Source organism: Mycteria americana, chromosome 8 (genome assembly GCF_035582795.1).
Source record: "Mycteria americana isolate JAX WOST 10 ecotype Jacksonville Zoo and Gardens chromosome 8, USCA_MyAme_1.0, whole genome shotgun sequence".
Taxonomy (NCBI): Eukaryota; Metazoa; Chordata; class Aves; order Ciconiiformes; family Ciconiidae; genus Mycteria; species Mycteria americana.
The window spans coordinates 8,875,634-8,895,451 of NC_134372.1; the positions used below are offsets into that span (position 1 = coordinate 8,875,634).

The window sequence follows — 19,818 nt, forward strand, 5'->3', positions numbered from 1 at the left end:
GCGCTGTTTCAGCTGTTTGACAGCACTGTATTTTTAGCAGTGTAAGTTCTGGTGTGTCATGCCTGTGAACTGTACCCTCGTTTAAAGACAACCAAATATCGCTAACTGAGTGGAAGCATTCTCTCAGCTAGCACGCAGCTATTTTGAGTTTGCTTCACTTGCAGTTATTCCTTGGCAGACCCTAGGATGTGATTCCCCTGACCTTTAACTCTAGCTTTCTAATGCCTTTGTTAGCTGTGTTTTACCAATGCATGTCACGCTCTTTCCCTCTCCCCCTTCTTCCAGTTTTATAGATAAGGACTGGTAATTGTCTTTATGGAGGTTGTAATGAGTTCTGTCACCACACAAAGCAGCTCACTAATAAAATAAATCAAAGCAGCAATGAATGAATGGAAAGCATGCTTTCAAAATTAGATTTGTACTGCAAGTGCCACAGTGTCACTTGCAGCATGAAACAATGTTAAAAAGGCACTGAGTTGGCAAAGTATCTTGAAAGGGCCACTGAGCTCTGCTAGCAGGAATGAGGAAGCTTTCCATTGCCTCCATGCAGCACTGGTAATTGCAGTATCATTTGGGAGTAAATATTTTAAAGCATGATTAGGAAAAGAGCATGTAAAACTGATCAGTATTTGTTACTTGTTCAGTAACTCAGTTAAGTAGCTTTCTTATCATATCATTACATGTGTTTATGTAACATCGTCTTCTGCGCCTGGAGTCTTGTACCAGCTTGGAGCTCTTGGCCCGACATATCATCAGTTCTGTCTAGCTTCCCATACCCCCTGCCTCTCCAATGTACCACTCAGTAAATAAGTGCTGTCTGTATTATTGCTTCGTAAGATCTGCGGTGCAAGGACAGTGCTCTCCTCTCTAGCTGCATATTGACTGCAGGGGACTGTTTCTCACGTTGCTTAGGGAAGTTGTGTTTTCAGAGGAGATGTGTATTCACGGTGGCCTGACTGAAAGCCTTTCGTTAGAGATCAAGGGCAGGTAAGGCATCCTGTGGGCAGGCAGCAAGGATAACGAGCTGGTGTTTTCATTCAGGCTTGTGTTACACTAAAATGCAGCTGTTTGTGAACAGATAGGGTTTTCTGATGCAGGGTGCAGTGCACAGGGTAAGGATACGGGTTGCTGAGGAATGTGTGTGTCTGTGCAACTGAGCTCTATGCTTCTTCAGCTGCTTCTGCATTTTTTATAGTTCCCAGATCTGCTGCAGCTCTTACAGCCTTGCACAAACCATTTCTGTCATAAAAACACAAAATATCCTCAAATTCTTGTTTTCTCAGTCTACCTATTAATTTCCTAGCAGAGAAATCACACTGTGGCCCTCTGCAGCAAAAAGCACAGCAGCTACAGAATAAGAAGTATTTCTAATTCCACTAGAAACTTCACAGAAGCTGAGTGCTAGTTTCTTTTTTCATCTTCATCTCTTCTGTACCAGCCTTTCAAGACACAGCAGGGACAAAAGGAATGAAATTCTGTAGAAGGAGTGTTTGTCAACTTTCTTCTTGTCTCTCTCACCATAATGACATGCAATTAAGTACCTTGAACTTTAGAAGTTGCCTGTGAAAAATATTCCTCTAACTGAGAGCAACCAACCTCCATTAAGTTATACGCAGTCAGCAAATGACTGTAATTATTAGGGCCAGTAGACAGAGCTGAAACTCCAGAGGACTTTAGTGTCAGAGCTAATAATTATGCAGCAGCCTTGGCCAAATATTTATCTTCCAAGCTAAGTATTTAATATTGTCACTGTAGAATATTAATGGAATTGCCTGCTATGTGTGAAGCTGTTGACTAAGCTCATTGTACAGTGAACTGCGGTGGCTCAAATTAGCCACAGTGAATGGAGAGATCAAGAACACTGCATCAGCCTGCAGCGCCAGCGGACCTTCTTAAATATTGCTGCCTTCAGGGCATTAACATAAGATCTGGGGACAAAATGAAGGGCAAGACAGTGTCGTGCTTCAAGAATTCAGGAAGTCATTTGTTTTGCATACTGAAGGATACTTTTTCTTTAAGTATTGATTAGATATCTCTGGGAAGCACATATGAATATATTTCTTAAACATAATGAAGTAGATTGGCCAGTTCAGAAAACATGTCCTGCGGTTTCACTTGGACAAAATTATTACATCCATGCTATAAATAAGGAATAAAAGAAAGCTGTTGCAGAGTGTTGGCACAGAGTGAAATCTTCCCGGATGGGAAAAGAAACTTCTGGGCCTAATACAGACATTAACCAAGCATCAAGGTAGTCTTCCTCAACTATCAGTGTGTCCCAGTGACTTTCTGAGGGCTTTTTTAAAGCTAATTATGTTTTCACCAGGCAGGGATTTCTACTTAATTGTAAGGCTGCAAAAGCAATGAGTGCACGTCAGCAATGAAGCCATATGAGAGCAGTGATAGCCATGGGAAAAGTAGGAGTTTCCTTTGGTTTCTGGCACTTGAACAGGCTCATGAGTTCCCTGGAGTGTTTTGCATAATACATGACCTGTACTACAGAGATGGCCTCCCTTTTACAGCAATGTTACACAGCCTACACCCAGGTCTTATATGGCAGGCCAGTTTAACTATTGTGGTTACTATTGCTGTAATGACATATATCGATTTGAAGTGTGCTGTTCTCTGGGTGCTCAGATTTTTTTTTCTTTTCTTTTCTCTGAAGAATGCAAAAATTCAACTGTTTAGCCATTGGGCTTGATAGCACTTGTGCTAAATCAAGGCTTGCTGCATGGCTCTAAGCTGGTAGTTACAGGATTTGAGACTAAGGCAAGGAAGGGAGGGTATTTGGGAGAGAGCGTACTTTAAAGTAAAAAATCTGGGTTAAGCTTTTTCATGACTTGAAAGCCTGACTTTTTTTTTTCTTCTTCATTTTTCTCCATATAACCAAGAGTAAACCTGTATCTCTGCTGTTCCACAGGTATGGATGTGTGGGGGTCGCATGGAGGACATCCCTTGCTCTAGAGTTGGTCATATCTACAGAAAATATGTTCCATACAAGGTTCCAACAGGAGTCAGCCTGGCAAGAGTAAGTGGTAATGGCATTCCCAACAACAGATGTCTGACTGCAATGTGACCATGCTGTTGTCTCCTCTCACTCCACAATGGGAAGCAAATGCAGGCTTTGTAGTCCATAAATTGTACTTGTATAGTGCTCAAATTGAGCAGTTTTGCAGTGATGGATGTGTAGCACAAAGGAAAGAGAGCCTAGGGGAGCTGCAGACTCATGTGCGGACAGCTGCCATGCTCCAGACGTCAGCCATCGCTAGGTGTTGGGAAGGGACTTTGCGATCAGGCACTGGTTATGGAATCACCAATAAAAACAAGATATGGCTTTATTTGTATAATACTTCAGTCATTTTATAGCTGTGCTCTCCAAGAGCAGCAGGCTTCAGCGTGGTGATTGTGTTTTGGTGATTGAAAGACCTCTCAGCTTCAAGCATCACAGACCACCGAATGGGCAAGCTTTAATTTTCCACGATGGAACGTTCTGTGCCATCTTATTTCTTAATCTAGTGTAGCCCAAAGAGGAAAGAGTTTTTGCCTATCATGCACTAGCTTTCTCCAGTTCATTTCCAAACGGAGAAGGGATTGTATTGCCCTCTGGTGGGAGAAAAAACTCACAGGAGCAGGAAGGCTGCAAAACTAAAAAACACAAAAAGGTACCCTGCTGTTCTGCAGTCCTGTGGCTTGCACAGTGTCAAAATGTTTCCCAGTTTAATAGCATCGCCCTAGTTATAGATTTGGATTTATTACTCAGCCCAGCAATGACCTGTCAGAGCGATAGAGTGCTCTCCTGTCTGTGCCATCTCTTCAGGAAGGAGCTATATTTCTTTTGATACAGTATTTGGCTCTTGCATACTCCTGCAGTGCTGGAAGGAGATGGTGGACAGGTGTAGCAAAGGCTGTTTGTTGGCATTTAAGATCGTACAGTCACCTTGAGATGAACACCTGCTCTTGTTGTGTATAGGCTGCATTTGGGGCAGGGTCAGCACACTGCTCATTCTTAACGTCCTAATTTTTTTTGGTAGTAAATGACCACTGCTGGACTGACCACCTTCATGCAAGGTGGGCAGTGCTGCTGGGTCACTGAAGTCATGACTGTGCATGGCACGTTACTGTGTGGCACCAAGAATGTACCTCATGTTGCCAGAGAACAGTCCAAGGTCCAATGGCCTCTTTGAGTGTGTTGTGACAAGCAGTAGGGCGGGTATCTTGAGAGGGTGGTGTTCATCACTCTCTTGGAATTACACAGTGGATTAAGCTTTACAGCGATACGTGAAATACACTGCTGCCAGCAAGTAAACCCTTTGCTTCTATTCTGAAGGGTCATCACCTGAAAGTTCCACATTCCGGTGGTATCTCAGAGTTTCTCTTAAACAGCTTTTTACCCAAGAAAGTGGAAAAATAGTGGTAAGAAAGAATATTGTGAACTGAAGCTTTCCAGAAGGGAGTACTGCAAATCCCATTCCTAGATGGATATAAAAGGCGCAATACGAAGGATTTAAGAAAGCAGCTTTTTGTCGGGGACCTTTGAATGTCCAGTGGTATTTACCAGCATCATTTCCTGACTAGCTTCTTTACAGAAAAAAAGGAAAAAAATCCAACTTTTGATTAATGTTGTTTTTCTTAGCCACAAGGAACTAGACATAATGGCCAAGTGCCAGGATTCTGTTTTGACCTCAGCTGAAAATATCTTTCTAAAAGTCCCTTGGAACTAGAGAATAATAAAAATAATCTTTGTCCTGAAGCTGGAGAGAAAGAGTGGATGTGAAATGAAAATCCTTTCTGAGCAAAACCATGAGAGCTGTTCTGAATGCTAATGTCAGTAGTTTGTGCAGAGTGTTCTCAGTTGTTTTTCCCTCTCATTTTCACACGTGGCTGTTACCCACACAGAACTTGAAGCGGGTGGCTGAGGTGTGGATGGATGAATATGCAGAGTACATATACCAGCGTAGACCAGAGTACCGGCATCTTTCTGCAGGGGACGTTGCAGCTCAGAAGGAACTTCGCAACAACCTCAACTGCAAAAGCTTCAAGTGGTTCATGAACGAGGTCGCGTGGGACTTGCCAAAGTTTTACCCACCAGTGGAGCCTCCAGCAGCTGCTTGGGGAGAGGCAAGTTTGTGCTCTGAAATCTGTGGTGGGCAAACAGGCTGCAGTTTGGTTTTTTGAAGTTGCCTTACCCATGTGCTCCAGTACCGGTTTGCTGTGAGTAGGGTGGCAAGTGAGTGTTTAAAGATCCTGTTTGATATGTTTCAAAGACCAGAACTCGTCTACCATTATATTGGCCTGATCAAAGAAGGCAGTTAGGCAGCCGTTTCTATTAGTGCACAACGACAAAGAGAATAGAGACTTGGCTTGTTCTGCGTGTTGTGTATTTAGTAGAAGGCAGAACGTGCCAAGAGGGAGGACTAGGGAGAGGCAGCAGCTGAGCAATAGTAGGAATCTTGTATTTCCAGAGGGCTACACGACTGTGTTGAGCTACTCTGCTCCTTAGTTTTCCCATCTGAAAGCCAGGAAAACCATCCCTGTTTTTGAAAGTTAGCTGTGTTCTGGGAAAAGAATCAGCCCAGGAGTGAAGTTGTGGATTGTTACACATAACAACATAGTGGGCTCTGCAGTCCTGTAGCTAATGGGTTTTGCTGTGTCCTGGAGGTTATTGTACAGCTGGTGATGGGTCCCATTTTGAGTTCCTGTGCTTTCTTCTAGCTGTTATCTGCTAGCTCAGATACATAGTTAAGTGAGGAATCTTAAAACTGTTCATACAAATACTGCCACTATTTGAGGCAATTTAAGCCTTCTTTCCTGTCACTTGGTAAGAGCAGAAGATTCAGTGACTAATTTACTATTTCAGATACGCAGTGTAGGAACGGGACTGTGTGTGGATACTAAGCATGGAGCCCTGGGATCCCCACTGAGGCTGGAAAACTGCGTGAAGGACAGAGGAGAGGCGGCATGGAACAATGTGCAGGTAACAGTCCCTCTGATAAATCATCGGCCCCTAAATAAATTTGGGAAGGGAGAAGTTATAAGAACAAATGTTTGAGAAGGAAGGCCATTGCAGAACACTGTCAGGTGAACAGAGGGTGCTGTGCACTCCAAGGCTCATGTGCTAATTATACTTGATGGGCTTGTAGCAGGATGTGGCTTGTGCTTGTGGCAAGGTCTGAAGCCTGGAAGACTTTGTGCAGAGCTTTTACCTCCCCTTTGAAGTTCTCAGAGTGAACAAAAGAAAGCACAAGAAAACAATATGCCAAAATAATAAAAGAAAACAGTAACAAGGCAGCTGTAATATGTAACAAAGTGAATATTAACTTCAATGGTTGTGCTGAAAGAAGTGATAGAGGAGCATCATGCATATTAATGAACCTGCAGGAGCATTCAATAACCACTTACTATCATGCTTCTGACAGGAGGCAAATGCATTATAAACACCAACCATTGCTGGAGAGAGATGAAACCGGCCAGGCTATAGATTCACCCTCTCAACATATAAGGTGCCAGAAATGACAGCTTTATTGTAACAGAAGGGAAGGAAATATTAGTTTGTCTAAACTGTAGCAGCTGAGCTGAGAAAAGATCAAGAAAACAATGCTTCTATTACAGAGCCATGCATAACTCTTCAGGGGAATGGCTTCAGTAGTAGGAGACAGAGGGTTGTTGCATATCAGTTTTAATGCATGAAAACTAGAAATGAAACCAATTTACTCAGGCACAGTCCAAAACTAAGCTTCTGTTGTGACAGGAGGATCTTGAACAATTAGTGTTGGCTTATGTTTAGGAGGAGAATGTGTTTTGAGCTTCCGTGTAGCATTGAGCCTAAATGATTGTGGTAATTTCTCTCCCTAGAGAGGTTTAAAAGAGCAACAGAAACAAAGTAGCTTCTTTGTGCAAAAGTTTTTGGCCAGGCTGCTTGAAATAGTAGCACGCTGCTTGTTACTGTTCTTTCTTACTGCCCCATGAGATCTCTGTGAAGAGAGGACCATTCTTCCACCTGGCTCTGAAAGGAGCCCCCAGAACAGCCCTTCCCCTTGGGGACTGAGAGAGAGGTGTGCTGGCTAGTAGCCCTTCGGAACCACCTTGGCTAGTGCTGGTCACAGAGGACACCTGCACCCTTGCCAGAGATGCTGTCCTTGTCAAAGCAGAAAGCAAAAGCTTGACAGCAGTGCCTGCCTTTAAACAAGTTTATCTTTTGTGGGATTCAGTCCTATGATGGTTAAAACATGTCATAAGCCAAGCCATGATCATCAGACTGAAGATGCAGCTTGACCACGCTACTGTCTCAAGCCGTAGCCAATAGCAAATACCACAGGGGCAGTGCAAGGAACAGAGCATGCGTGTGGTGGTACTTCCACCAACTGTTCTCCTATGGTCCAATCCCTGTGGCTCAGGGATTTCCAGGCCACATGCGCTGGCATCCAGCAACTTTCATCAAGGCCACAGCATTGCCAGGCATTGATAGGCTGTGCCTAGTTACTAGAGCTAAAACCCTTTCTCTTCTTTTCTGTAGTATCCCTCCTTTCATTTCACCCGAAAGTGCTAAGAGATCATTGCAGGGTCAGTAGAAGAGAGCACCAGGAAGCATTGCCCTAGTGATTGCCCTTCTGACACTCCTGTGGAGTGGGGTGGGGAGCTGTGGGCCTCCTGGTCTCTTGTCACAGGAGGTGTGGGACAGACTTTTCTCAAGGTGACTGCAGGCTGCCTCTGCAGACTTGGGTATTTACTGCCAGCTTTAACTCAGAGCTCCTGTAGCTCTCTGCCTTTTTTGCTAGCTGCAAAGTGCTGTAATTGGTCAGCTGCTCACTTAATCCATGATGTATGTCTGCATTGCAGAGACATTCAAGGCTGCTATTAGTACCCAAGCTAACTAGCATGGCTGTTTGCAGCAGCACAGTCTCATTTAGCATGCTGTGTGGCAGTCCGCGGGGTAGCTGTTACAGACTCCCCTAGTCAGCAGTCCCTGTCCCCAGAGGTGGAAGTAGTTTTTCTCTAGAAGATACTGTCCTTTCCCTGAAGCCATCCCCACCCTGTGGGCAAAGAAGGGAACATCGTTCTGCTGGTGAAAGCACCGTGCCCAGTACCAGCCATCCTGAAGGTCGTTTGCCCTGGCAGGTATTCACGTTCAGCTGGAGAGAAGACATCCGTCCTGGGGATCCTCAGCATACCAAGAAGTTTTGTTTTGATGCCATTTCCCACAGCAGCCCTGTGACCCTCTATGACTGTCACGGAATGAAGGGGAACCAGCTCTGGAGATACCGAAAAGTGAGTGTGTGTGTGTGTGTGTGTGCGTGCGCATATGCGTATTCTCATTTAAGGTGTCAAATTGCTTGTAGGCACTTAAGTTTCCTTAAAATGTCACCATTCATGTTTTATTCCTTCTCTTCATGTAGCTGTGGTAAGAGAATCTGCAGACAATCTGTTGTCATTGTGCCATTAATTACCCTTGATTAGAAAGAGATGACTCCCCTGTTCCACGGGTTAGAAATGGTGAGGACTGCTTCTCCAGGGCTTGCTAAGCAGGACACTCTCCTTGCAGTCCTGTCCACAGCTGGCAGTGAGGTGATGCAACACCCTTGCAAAAACCTGTTTGCAAAGAGGTGTGCTGTGTTTATTGGTTTGTTCAGAATACTAGAAGATCATGCCGAAAGTAGAAAAGGATTTATTCATCCTCCTTACTAAGCAGTGCTTTTGTGGCCAACAGGTAAGTAAATTCTTGACTAGATGCCCTGTCGTAGTTCTTGCAATCTGCATGCCAGTGCCTCAGAGGGACTGCAGCAGGATGTGAGCCTGTAGGCTGGAGAACCTGGCTTCAGACATAGCTTTAGAGCTTCCCAGTGCAGATGTGAGGATTGGGCTGGATACTGTTGCAAGGGGTGGGAATGGACCCTGAGGCTTGCCAACCAGTTAAGTGTGGAACAACTTCTTCAGGTACATCCAAGTGACAAAATAGCTTGCCTTGGCTTTTAAGACTTCTTTCTGTTGGTTTTCAAACAGCTTTGCTTCTCTGCTTAGCAACCTCACATCAAATTTCTCTTCTCCAGGACAAGACCCTCTACCATCCAGTAAGCAGCAGCTGTATGGACTGCAGTGAGAGTGACCGAAAGATCTTTATGAATAGCTGCAATCCTTCATCTCCAACACAGCAGTGGATATTTGAACATACAAACTCAACCGTCTTGGAAAAATTTAACAGAAATCTTGATCTTTAAAAGACTGAGAAAATATATATATATATTTTACAATTATAGTTTTTACTGGGGAGGGTTACAAAAAATTTTTTTAAGAATACTTTTTTTTAAACAGTTAATGAAGGTAAAAGGGAGAATCTCAGGAGAAGGTTAACTAGCAGGCCAGTCTTTATTGTGAAGATGCTGCATCCTTCTCTTCTGGGGATGGTGGAATTTTAAAGGCTTTGCCAGAGCCACTTCTGTGATGAGACTGAACAGAAACTCTGTTTTTAGAGGAGTCTGAATGTGATTTGAACTTCTTTTTTTTTTTTTTTTTTTTGCTTTTTTTTGGTTTGTTTTATTTCCCACCTGGGTCTGGTGTTAAATTATTTTGTTATCCAGGACCTTCCAGGACTTCTTGTAGGTGCTATACTACCCTCTGAAGCATTCCCACATAGTTGTTTTATCTTCCAAAGTCTATCTAAGTAAAATCTTGAACACAAGATTTAATCCTCCGATGTCATAGACATCAGAAAAAAAAACGGGGGGGGGGGGGCATCAAAATGTAAAATGAAATGAGTATTTTTTTTTTTTGCCCTAAACCAAAATATATTTCAAAGAGGTTGAGTATTATTACTTTCCAAATCGTAGCTCTGATAAAGGAATGAGTTCTAGTGGAAGTGCAGCCAAGTGTTGGGAATATTGCTGTAGTTATTAGCAATGAGGAATCTGGGTTTCTGGTCCATTCACTTTGCAGTCAGTTTGTCACTCACTGTTGAATCTTCAAGGTCAAAGATTAGCAGAGGGTTTTTAGGTAAGCACAGTTCTTACAGGTGAAGATTTTTGCTAAGAGCCTTTGGATATCAGGTTCCAAATTTGCCTCTTATTCAGAATCTTTTTAGCATGAACACATGTAGGGTTTCTCAGAGTTAAATCCACTACATGATGGCAACTTCCATTTTTCCTTTAGAGGTTTGAAGGCTAACTTAATTCACAGTTGGTGTGAGCAGATTGATTCAGGATAATTAAGTCAGGGCTAAGATTAGCCATTGGTCTTTATCCATTTGTTCTTCAGTCTGTAGTTTGTTGCCGTCCTGAGTTCTGTGGTCAGTAGTGTTCTAGCCTTGTGGGAATGTGCTGTTAATCTCTCCTCCTTTCCCAGTATCCACAGCACTGTATAGTTTACTGTGACTGGAAATCTGTTTGCTTAAGCAGAGATGTGGGATTGATGGGCCAATTTCACTAGTCCCCTGTCACTTGTGTAGTCAGTTAGCAGTGCAAGGTATTACCCTTCTGGTCTGGCTGTAGGATCTGTCAGGCACTGAACCAGAATTGTCTCATCCCGGGAGCTGGAAAAAAGTACTGGCACTAAAGGATGAATGGAGGACCATTGGTTTCAAGACTATCTGAAGGAAGTGTTTAAAAAAACCCCACACTGGTTTAAAATTAAGTTGTTGCCAAAACAGATTTAATAGTTCAGCTCACTTAGTCTTATACTGAAGGCAGCAGTGGCATTTTCTAGTAAAAGCTGTGAATGACGGTGCAGTTAACCTTTTGCAAAGATGCTGCATCAATCAATAAAACTAGCCCTTTTCCAGTAATTGCCCAGCTCCGCAGTATGTCCAGCTGAGGAGGTAGTGTGCAGCCAGCTCTGAGAGTGAAAGGCTGGAACACTCAGAGTAGGAGCGGGGCACCCCTCTGGGACTCTTGATAAGCACAGTTAATGGACTTCCCCTCCTTGGAGAGGCAGGGAAGCTCTGTTCTGGGATATCCTTCTCTCCTGTGAAGGCAAGGAGATTTTTGCCTAGTGTCAAGAAACAAGCAGGCTGGCTCCCTCTGCAGAGCTCCAGAAGTAAGCAGCCCTTTCTGATGTTGCCAGTTGTAGGATCATTGCCCATGTTTCAGATGTCTTTGAGCCATGTAGTGCTGTGTCTGTCAACTGGGAGCAGACTAGGACACAACTAGCTGCCTCTCAAGCTTTCAAGTCTGATGTATTGACTATGAGGCTCAAGATCATTTCCACCTCTCTCATCCTCGCAGCTGAGGCCACGTCAGACCTGTTCTGCCAACTTACCTGGCCCATGCAGTCATGAAGCAAGGGAAACACAGGCACTACATTGCAGCTGGGACCAGGCTTGCCAAATGTGTTGGTGTCTAACATTTTGGGAGTGAAGAAAGAAAAAAAAGCTCTAGGCTTTCATTGTGACAATTTTGCAGCAGTATTGATATGGAAGTGAGACCAGGGTCAGAGCTGACATCTTATGTTCTCAGTAACTACAATATGTCTGTCATTATTTCATTTCTATGGGAGACAGAGCCACTTTCCAGTTCTTTGTGTCTGACTGTTTCTTTCCTTAAGTTATTAATGCTCTCATTAGTCTAGTAGTGCTGACTGTGGATCGCTAGATGGCCTGACTAGATGTCTTTATGAATGTTTTAATACCTGTGGAACAAGAAGCTGTTTGTCCATGAACAGTGCTAGTTTTTTTATAATTGGGACACAATCAGCAAATGATATAAATGGACTGTAGGTCATTCTGCTTGCAGCTTGCAACTTTGTGTGTCTTAGTTTTCTAATGAGAGGATTAGCTTCTGTTTCTAAAATGCATGGCTTGCTTTGTACTTGGGCTCACCTTGTGAAGAGAGTCCTAGCTGCTTGGCTTGCTGGACGCTTGCTTCAGAGAGAACTGCAGTAACGAACAGGTCTTTTACCACTTAATGATCTTAATTTGGAGAGAAAGGACAGCTCTTAGCAGTATGCACCAAAAGATTAGGTAATTGTTGAGGCGATTCCTGTTTGACAACCAACCACCAGTACATGGAAATGGGAGCTTTACTGTGAGTGGTCCTACTGGGTCCTTCTCGGTATGATTGATCTGATCTGTTTTCTGAAGGTTTGGGATCCGAGTGTGATAAGTGCCCCACAAATTCTGTACACTTCTGACTGGCTCACTGGGCTTTGAGCTATTAATTTATTTACATCAATTATACTTTTCAATACCCTAGAGGCTTTGCTGACTAACGAGAAGACTTAATAGCCAACCATCCACTGATTGAGAAATAGAAGCTGTATTTCATCATCTACATCTTTAACTGAGCCTTTCCTGGGCAATCTGGTTAATTATTCCAATTACTTTTGGTTATTTGTAAGCAAAATTGCTAAAGCATGAATACATAAGCAAATCTTCACATCTGCATGCAAGTCAAGACTGGAGATTAAATACCAGTGATTATCTAATGCAAAATAAATGTTTTCATATTTTTTCCAAAAAAATATTCAAACAACCCTTCTCTCCAAGGCTGCATAAACTCTGCTGCTTTTAAGTATCAGAATCCCAGACAACAGGGGGATCCCTGGATGTGTGTTATGTCGCATAATAATACTTTGATTTGCTCTTGAAGCTCTTGTTGATTTATACTGGTGCTAATCTCTGAGGCCTACAAACAGAGTAATAGGTTTGGGGCTCTTATGTGTGCAAGATGTCTTTTTTCATGCCTGGGAAATTAATTTTCTTTTCCACACCATAATAGAAGAATGTGTGGACCTCACTGAAAGGGGAATACAGCATCATTAAAATAAAGATGTGCCTTTTTAAACGTAAATGTACAGCAAATGCTTAAACTTGAACCATTTCCTAGTGCCTTGCTGGACAAGAGAGAAGAGGGAAAGGGGTTGGGAGATAAGGATGTAAGAGAAAGCTTGACTCATGCAGTGTTTGTGTTTTTTAAAATGCCTCACTTTAAGTGCAGAATTTGTGTGAACGACAGTAATTGAGAAGCTCCTGGGTTTCCTCTGTTAAATCGATATCATTAATGACTCGGGGGGGGGGGGGTGGGGGGGTGGTCACTCCTAATAGGAAGACTTGGAAAGGATGGCAGCTTCCTCTTGGTATACTGTAACAACTAAAGCTAGACCAGAGGATGTCTTGGTTAGCTGTTGGATGTTTCACCTCATGGTGAAGGCTCATGCATTTCACCAGCACGCAAGATCCTGCATTTTATTTTCTAAGTATCCAAATCAGAAATCACAAATAGTCCCAAAGGGATATAAAATCTGTAGCAGAAGTGTCTTTCCAAAAGTCGATGCCTTCCATCGCTGGGAAACTTTTAAAGGGTGTGTTCAAATCTCTAATACAGAAGTAGCAAGAAAGCAATTTCTCAGCTTAACTTTCTTCCTGGTTTGTTTTACCGTAGTCTATGCACAGGGCTTTGCTTTCCTTTCCTTTACTGGAGAGTTCCAGTCAGCAAACTTTCCTCCTCCTTGCTGCACTAAGACATCAATGTACTGTGAAAGTCAAAGAGGCACCACCAGCAACTGGCCTTGCAAGAACTCAGTGCTCTCGTAGCTGCTGTAGGATCATTATAGTAGCTGTGCTGGCTTACATCACTGAGGGGAGAGAAGAGAGATCTCCTAAAAGCCATACTGGGCAATTGCATGACTGCTGGGTAAAAAGGGAGAAGCTTTTATTTTAAATTGTCTTTCAAGATATGGACAGACACTTGAATGGTTTTGACTGGAGAAAACAGATGGCCTCTAGCAGTCAGCCTGTCATGCTTTCAGTCGAAAGAGCCCTGGTAAAGTTATGTCTGAAAGAGTTTGGCTCTGCTAGCACAAGGGATTCAAGTGTACCTTGCATCCCACATCCACTCCCAGCTGCTGTGATTCATGTTCTTACTCACCTACTGCATTTCTAACCACTTGCAACGAAGGAGCCTGGTGGTGCCTAAGTTGGTCCTTATCTGACAAGCAGCAATCTAAGTTTCCATTTTAACAATCATTTAGCATGAAAAGCTTCTTAAATAGTTAGCAAACTGTTGTCAAAATGGTGAGTAGCTTTAGGTTAATGTCAGAGTCTGTGGGGTTAGGATTAAAAGGTCTTTCACAGGATACATAGCAAAAGTGGAGCTGGACTGGGAGTCAGGAGCACTGGGTCCTGCTCCCAGTCTACCAGTGGCCTATTACTTGATCATAAGCAAGGAAAGTCTGTGTGCTGCAATTTCCCAACCTGTGTAAGACTGAGCTTTAAGTGCTTTATTTGCTGACCTAATGAGCATTGAGTCCGTATTTTAAAACAAGCTGCAAGTCCTCACATGGTTCAAGTGGAGGGGAGAGGTGCAAGGCGTGGAGAATAGGAAAGCCGAGATCTGAAATTTCCATCAGCATTCAACACACACTTGTCAATTCATCTCATATTCTTCATTAACCAGTCAGATTGATTTATTCACATTATAAATTTAAACTGTAACTAAAATAAACTCACCTCCTGCTCCGATTGCTCCTTTGTAGTGTCACACTTTAACTTGGAGACCTGTGTGTGAAAGTAGGCAATGATAGATTATGGAAATCCTAATAAAAATCCTATGTCTGCTTTTTGATTCTGCCTCTGCTAGCTGAGTATACTCCTTTATTCGCTGCATTTGAGCTTTCTTGGTGCTTCTGTATGACCCAAAAGGCTTCAATTATTCCAGCAGATGCGAGGGATTTGGGAGTTTTATATAAAGCCACTGGATCTATGTGGTCTTAAATCTACTAGTTCACCTCTAGGAAAAAAGTCCTAATCCCAATTAGTGAGCAAGCAAATGCGAACTTCAACCACAAAACAAGATAAAAACTGATCAAGCTAATAGACTAAAACGTTAGCCCTTACGATAACAATAACAAATAGCTTTAGCCTCTAGGGTGGAGAAGGGAATTGGTTTCAAAATGCATTCTCCAGGATCTCGGTGATAAGGTCTAAGTTTGTCTATTCCTTGTACTGCATGCATTTTATCTGTAAAACTGGATGGTGCCTCTTGAATCAGTGTATATTTATTTCTGTGCATATTAGGACCAACAGCCTAATATCTGGGGGTGGTAAAGGACTTGTAGCACTTTAATGTAGTAGCTTTCATAAATTGGGAATCATTGATAGAATGCCTAGTGTTTTTAAAGTTGAATGGACTTCCTTTTATAATATATTTAAAATAAATTTTTAATGTGTTTTCTGAAACTGTGTATGCAGAAATGACTGTCCCTGCCTGTTTTGCTCCAGTGATTTATTTCCCTTCTCTCTACTTCTTATGAGAATAAGCTTAGTTACCCTGGTCTGGTGTTTCCTCAGCATAGGCTTCCTGCCACGTCATGCACTGCTCTCCTCCAGCCCCTTTGGGAAACGTCCTTCCCAGCTGCCCTTTGAAGGTACTGGGTATAAATTGCAGGATTTACTGTGTTCATGCACGAGCAGCTGAGAAGCTCATGCCTGAGTGCTGTGTTGGGGGGATGTGGCAGATTCAGGCATCTGGGGGCTGCAGAGATGCCTGCAGGGCAGGAGCTGTGAACTCCTCTGCCCCTCACAGCTGCTTCCAGCCAGCTCTGAAATCAATGGGAACAACCCACCATGCCCCAAAACTCCAGCCTGTCAGAAGACCCTGCTGCACTTCAGCTCAGACCAGTTTAACAAAGAGTGGCAGTCATGAGGGGAGGAGACACATGAGGAGAAATGTAAGGAGATGTGGACAAAGCTGGAGGAGATGTGGAGGGAGACATGTTTGTGCAAGGAGGTGCTCTGTGCCCAAGGGTGCAATCCTGGAAGGACCATGGCCATGGTGGGTGACTTGTGCCGAGGTAGGATACCGCCGAGGGATAGTGGCCATGGACAGTCCTTGTTGGTAGGGCACACTGGGAAGCACAGAGCAGAGAAATCCCAGCACAGAGAAGTGAAGACAAACAGTTACACACTTGACCCTGACCTCCTGCACCACCCATCACCTCACTGAATGAATTGGGAGAGACTGCGTGTGAAGAGTGGCAAAGCGGAGGTGAAACTAGGAACAGTGGAGGACAGGTGTTCGGATGAAATTTAGCCAAAGGAAGGAAGAGGAAAGGTCTTTACTTCAGTGTCTGTTTTCTTTTTTCTCAATACCCAAATCAGTGACTGAAAGTTTGTGTTAATTGGCAACTAAGTAAGTAAAAATTCCCCAGGTTGTTACTGTTGTAGATGACAGTGTTGGAGCATCATCTACTGCAGTGGCTGCCTCATGGTCAAGCTACGGCTGGCTTTCCATAGGGAGGAGCTTTTGAGTGTAGTTGGCTGCTACTCTGTGTGGGTGAGTGCTTCAGAAGAGGGGCTGGGGTGGGACTCTCAGGCACTCTTGTCCCCCTGACCAAACACTGCAATGCTCTCATGTTTGGATGGTGACCCTTGTGCCATCCTCCCTCCTGTCATGCCTAGATGGTGACCCTTCGCAGTCCTCCTTGGAGCATGGGCCTTGTTGTCCTCTCAAGAACAGAGCCTTGCGGGTGAGGCCCTCTGAGAGCTGACAGCTGGGCAGCAGCCTCCACATCTGGGACACTTCCCTCCCTGAGTCTGTCACCAGCCACGTATTCAAAGCAACACAAAAAGCTTTTCTCAAAGGCAGTTTGTGTGTTTACTGCTGAGATATATATGGCCATGAGAATAAAATGTTAAAATCACCCAAACCATGCATCTTGTCTGAACTACCTTTTCCTGTGGTTTGAGGGAGCTCAGCATCGCACAACTGTTGCCCAGCTTAGGGCAGGATGAAGCTGTCCCTTTCTCTGCGTGCCTGCCTTGAGAGCAATTGCTGGTGGATCCATCCTACACGTTGGTTTTCAGGGGAGAGTTTTCAACAGCTCACTGCCCTTTTTCTGTTTTTGTCTTCAGGTGGGGAGAGCAGTCGTCTTTCAGCCCAAGCGAAGGTATGTTTATAGGCATTGCTCATGGCCCTATCCCATGTTCCCATTTAGGACCCTCAGCACTTTCTACTGTCACCACTTCATTCTTTTCTGGCCTTCCCAACACTCCTTTTTACTTAACTCCATGGGGTGAAAAACAGTGAAATAAACAGAGGGGAGACAAACAATAGCATGTGTGAAAATCAGCATGTGTGAAGGAATGGAAAGGCTCTTTCTTGGGGGACCAGCAGATAACTGCAAGGCATGCTCCTAAGGGAACACTGTGCCATGATTCTTGGCCACGGGAACATTTCCCAAGGGGATTATGTGCCAAAAGCTGTGACAGTTTAAGTGTTTTAGCAGGTTCAATATGTGCCACCCTAGAAAAATGCTGAGGAGAGTGGGAGTCTGGCGGAAGGTGCTAGGGCAGGGTCTCCATTGGCCCCCAAGGTACAGAAAATGGAAATGGTCTGATTTCTGACTGGAGGTACAAAAAAATAAAAAGTGCTTCTTCCCAGGACATCTTTGGCAGCACAGGCACCTTTTGGAGAGTAGCATTTCTATCCCAAGAACCCCAAATGGCTCCATTAAAACAGTAAGTTCCAGATGACAGCTACATCGCAGACTTATCTTTAGAGGGTAGTGCTGCTCCAGCTGAGATTTAAAGGCCTGTGCAGGTTCCCCTAATTTGATTAGAGGGCTGGCTTGGATGGGCAGGCTATTACAGCTTCAAAGGCACTAAAGCTGCCTGGGTGCTGATGGGTTTATGAAACATTGTTTCTCACTTCATTGCAGCTCCCACAAAGAATTATTAGATCAGGTTAGTGATAGATACGTAATAAAGAATGTCTCTATGAGGCAGTTTATTTCACAGCAAGCTAGTTCCGGACTAGCAGACTGTGAAACCTTGAGGTTCCCATGAGGATAAATATGCTGAAATAAACTGCAATTATATGAACACCTCCATGCACTTTTTTTTTTTTTTTAACTGGAAAAAAGGTGTCATTGTGTTAGCCCGAGCTGCAGGTACATAGCATTGAATTAGCAAACAGTGACAAAAGCAGGGTTTTTTCCCTCTTAGTAGGCATTGCAAAACAACTTAAAACCTTTTCATTTGCATGGGATGAGAGTTTGCAGCCAAAGATGAAATACAATCTGATGGTAAGTACCAACCTGTTCTGGCGCTGATGGTGCCTGTTTCCCCAGCCACTCCCAGCTTCCCGTAGAATAGTCCAGGGAGCACCTGCAGACTCTCCTCCTCACGGGGACAGGAGGAAGTCCTGCCTGTTATGATCGTGTTCCCTTTTATCTACTTGCTTGCTGCTATTATCATCTGTCCCTACAGCCTGTGCTTCCAGCTTCCCGAATGTCCTTCTGCAAGATTTCTTCAGCCTGCCACTTGATTTTTATTTGTAATGTTAAGATAAACCTAGAAAGCTTGCTGTTGGGAGCTCTGAGATCACTGTCAGCCTTCTGGTATTTTTCCTTTCCCAAAAATAAGGGAATATTTGTATGGTTTTTGCCAGGAGGGTATTACTTCAGGCAGGCAGACCCTGGGCAATTTGGCCAGGGGCTTTTATAAGCATCAGCATCTTGCTTTTTTAAACCTCTTTGCTCTTCACTAACTGCTTGTTGGTCTGCTGGTAAAGTCATTTGTTTCCACCACCTTCCCATTGAGTGGCTGGCTTCTGGGAGCCGCATCCCCAGGGGAGTGCACTGTCGTTCTCGAGTAGTCACATGGACAAACCGGAATTAGTAATTGCCTGAGTGCACCAGCAATAAAAACTAAGACAAGAGGCAGAAGTGTTGAGGAAGAGTATTAAGTCCCTGCCCTCCAGATTCATTCTGAGACATGCTTGGTATTGCAAGGAGTGCCTGGAAAATACGTGTTTTAGCATTTCTCAGTCTTCTTGTGGGGAGCAGGCAGAACAGGCTGCAAGACGCCTGTGTCAGTGTTACTATGGAGCAGGCTGATCTGATGACCAAGAGCTTTCAGGAGTCTCTTGCAGAGGTATTTTGTGTGTGTGATTCAGCACAGTTCATCCTGTGCTAACGCACATTGTTCCATGTCTGGGATTTCAGACTTTGAAGTAATTTTAGTCTATAGAACCTTTTTTCTGTTTGTGCAAAAAGTCTTTTCTTCAGGAAGATGAAATCCTTTTCCATTTACAGCTGCCCACGCACCTTTGACAATAGCATGTGCTGTCTGGTATTACAGAGGTGACAGCAATTCCAGAAGTAACATCTTTTCTCTACAGATCAGGAGGAATTGCTTTCTTTCCCCCCCCCATTCCCCCTCCCCCATTTTACCCTTTTTTTTTTCCTTTTCTTTTCTGAAGATGAAAGAAATGCAAAGCTTCAAGTCAGATTGCTTTGGGAAACACTTTCCCAGGTCCAATCTTTTCACTACCCCTGCCTTGTAATTAGTAAAAAAAAAAAAAAAAAAAATCTTCTTTAATAATATTTCAGCCAGGAACTCCTACCTACACGACATCAGGCGCCTGACGTGATGATGTGACAGGCAGCTGTGCAGTATGCCGACACGAGCTGTGTACAAGGGACTGGCCGAGAGCCGCCGGCTCAGCCTGGCCGTTTGCTGGCTCTCGGGCTGTGGTTAGAGCGGCGCCGGGTCAGCTCTGGTCGGCCGGAGAAACCCGCGTTAGGAGCCGGTGGTCCAGAGGCTGAGGCGGGCGGGAGGCTTGTGCCTCGCTGTGCGGGTCCCTGGGGCGCAGAGGAAGCCCGAAGGCCGGCGGGGCGGGGGACGCTCCCCGCCTCCTCCCCGAGGGACAAGGCCGGGCACCCGCTCCGGCAGCGCCCGGTGCGAAGGCAGACGCCGGGTTTCCTCAGCCTCCTGACGGGAAGCGAGCGAGCGCCCGGCGGGGCGGCGGGGGCGGCCGGGGATCGCCGCTCCCGTCAGCGCCGCCACGGTCGGGGGGGGCGGGGGGCACTGCGGTGCCCTGGCAACGGCGCGCG

At 44.5% G+C, this 19,818-nt stretch overlaps 1 protein-coding gene across 1 annotated transcript in view; it reads left to right on the plus strand.

The window, feature by feature from the left end:
• Window positions 1-15,149, plus strand: part of GALNT10 (polypeptide N-acetylgalactosaminyltransferase 10) — a 94,349-nt gene extending 79,200 nt beyond the window's left edge. Inside the window, exons 8-12 of the mRNA XM_075509504.1 lie at window positions 2,921-3,028; window positions 4,897-5,118; window positions 5,858-5,974; window positions 8,116-8,265; window positions 9,045-15,149. Of these exons, the coding sequence (XP_075365619.1) occupies window positions 2,921-3,028; window positions 4,897-5,118; window positions 5,858-5,974; window positions 8,116-8,265; window positions 9,045-9,212 (765 nt within the window). The 3' untranslated portion in view covers window positions 9,213-15,149. The remainder of the gene's footprint in view (window positions 1-2,920; window positions 3,029-4,896; window positions 5,119-5,857; window positions 5,975-8,115; window positions 8,266-9,044) is intronic.
• The last annotated feature ends 4,669 nt before the right edge of the window (window positions 15,150-19,818 follow it).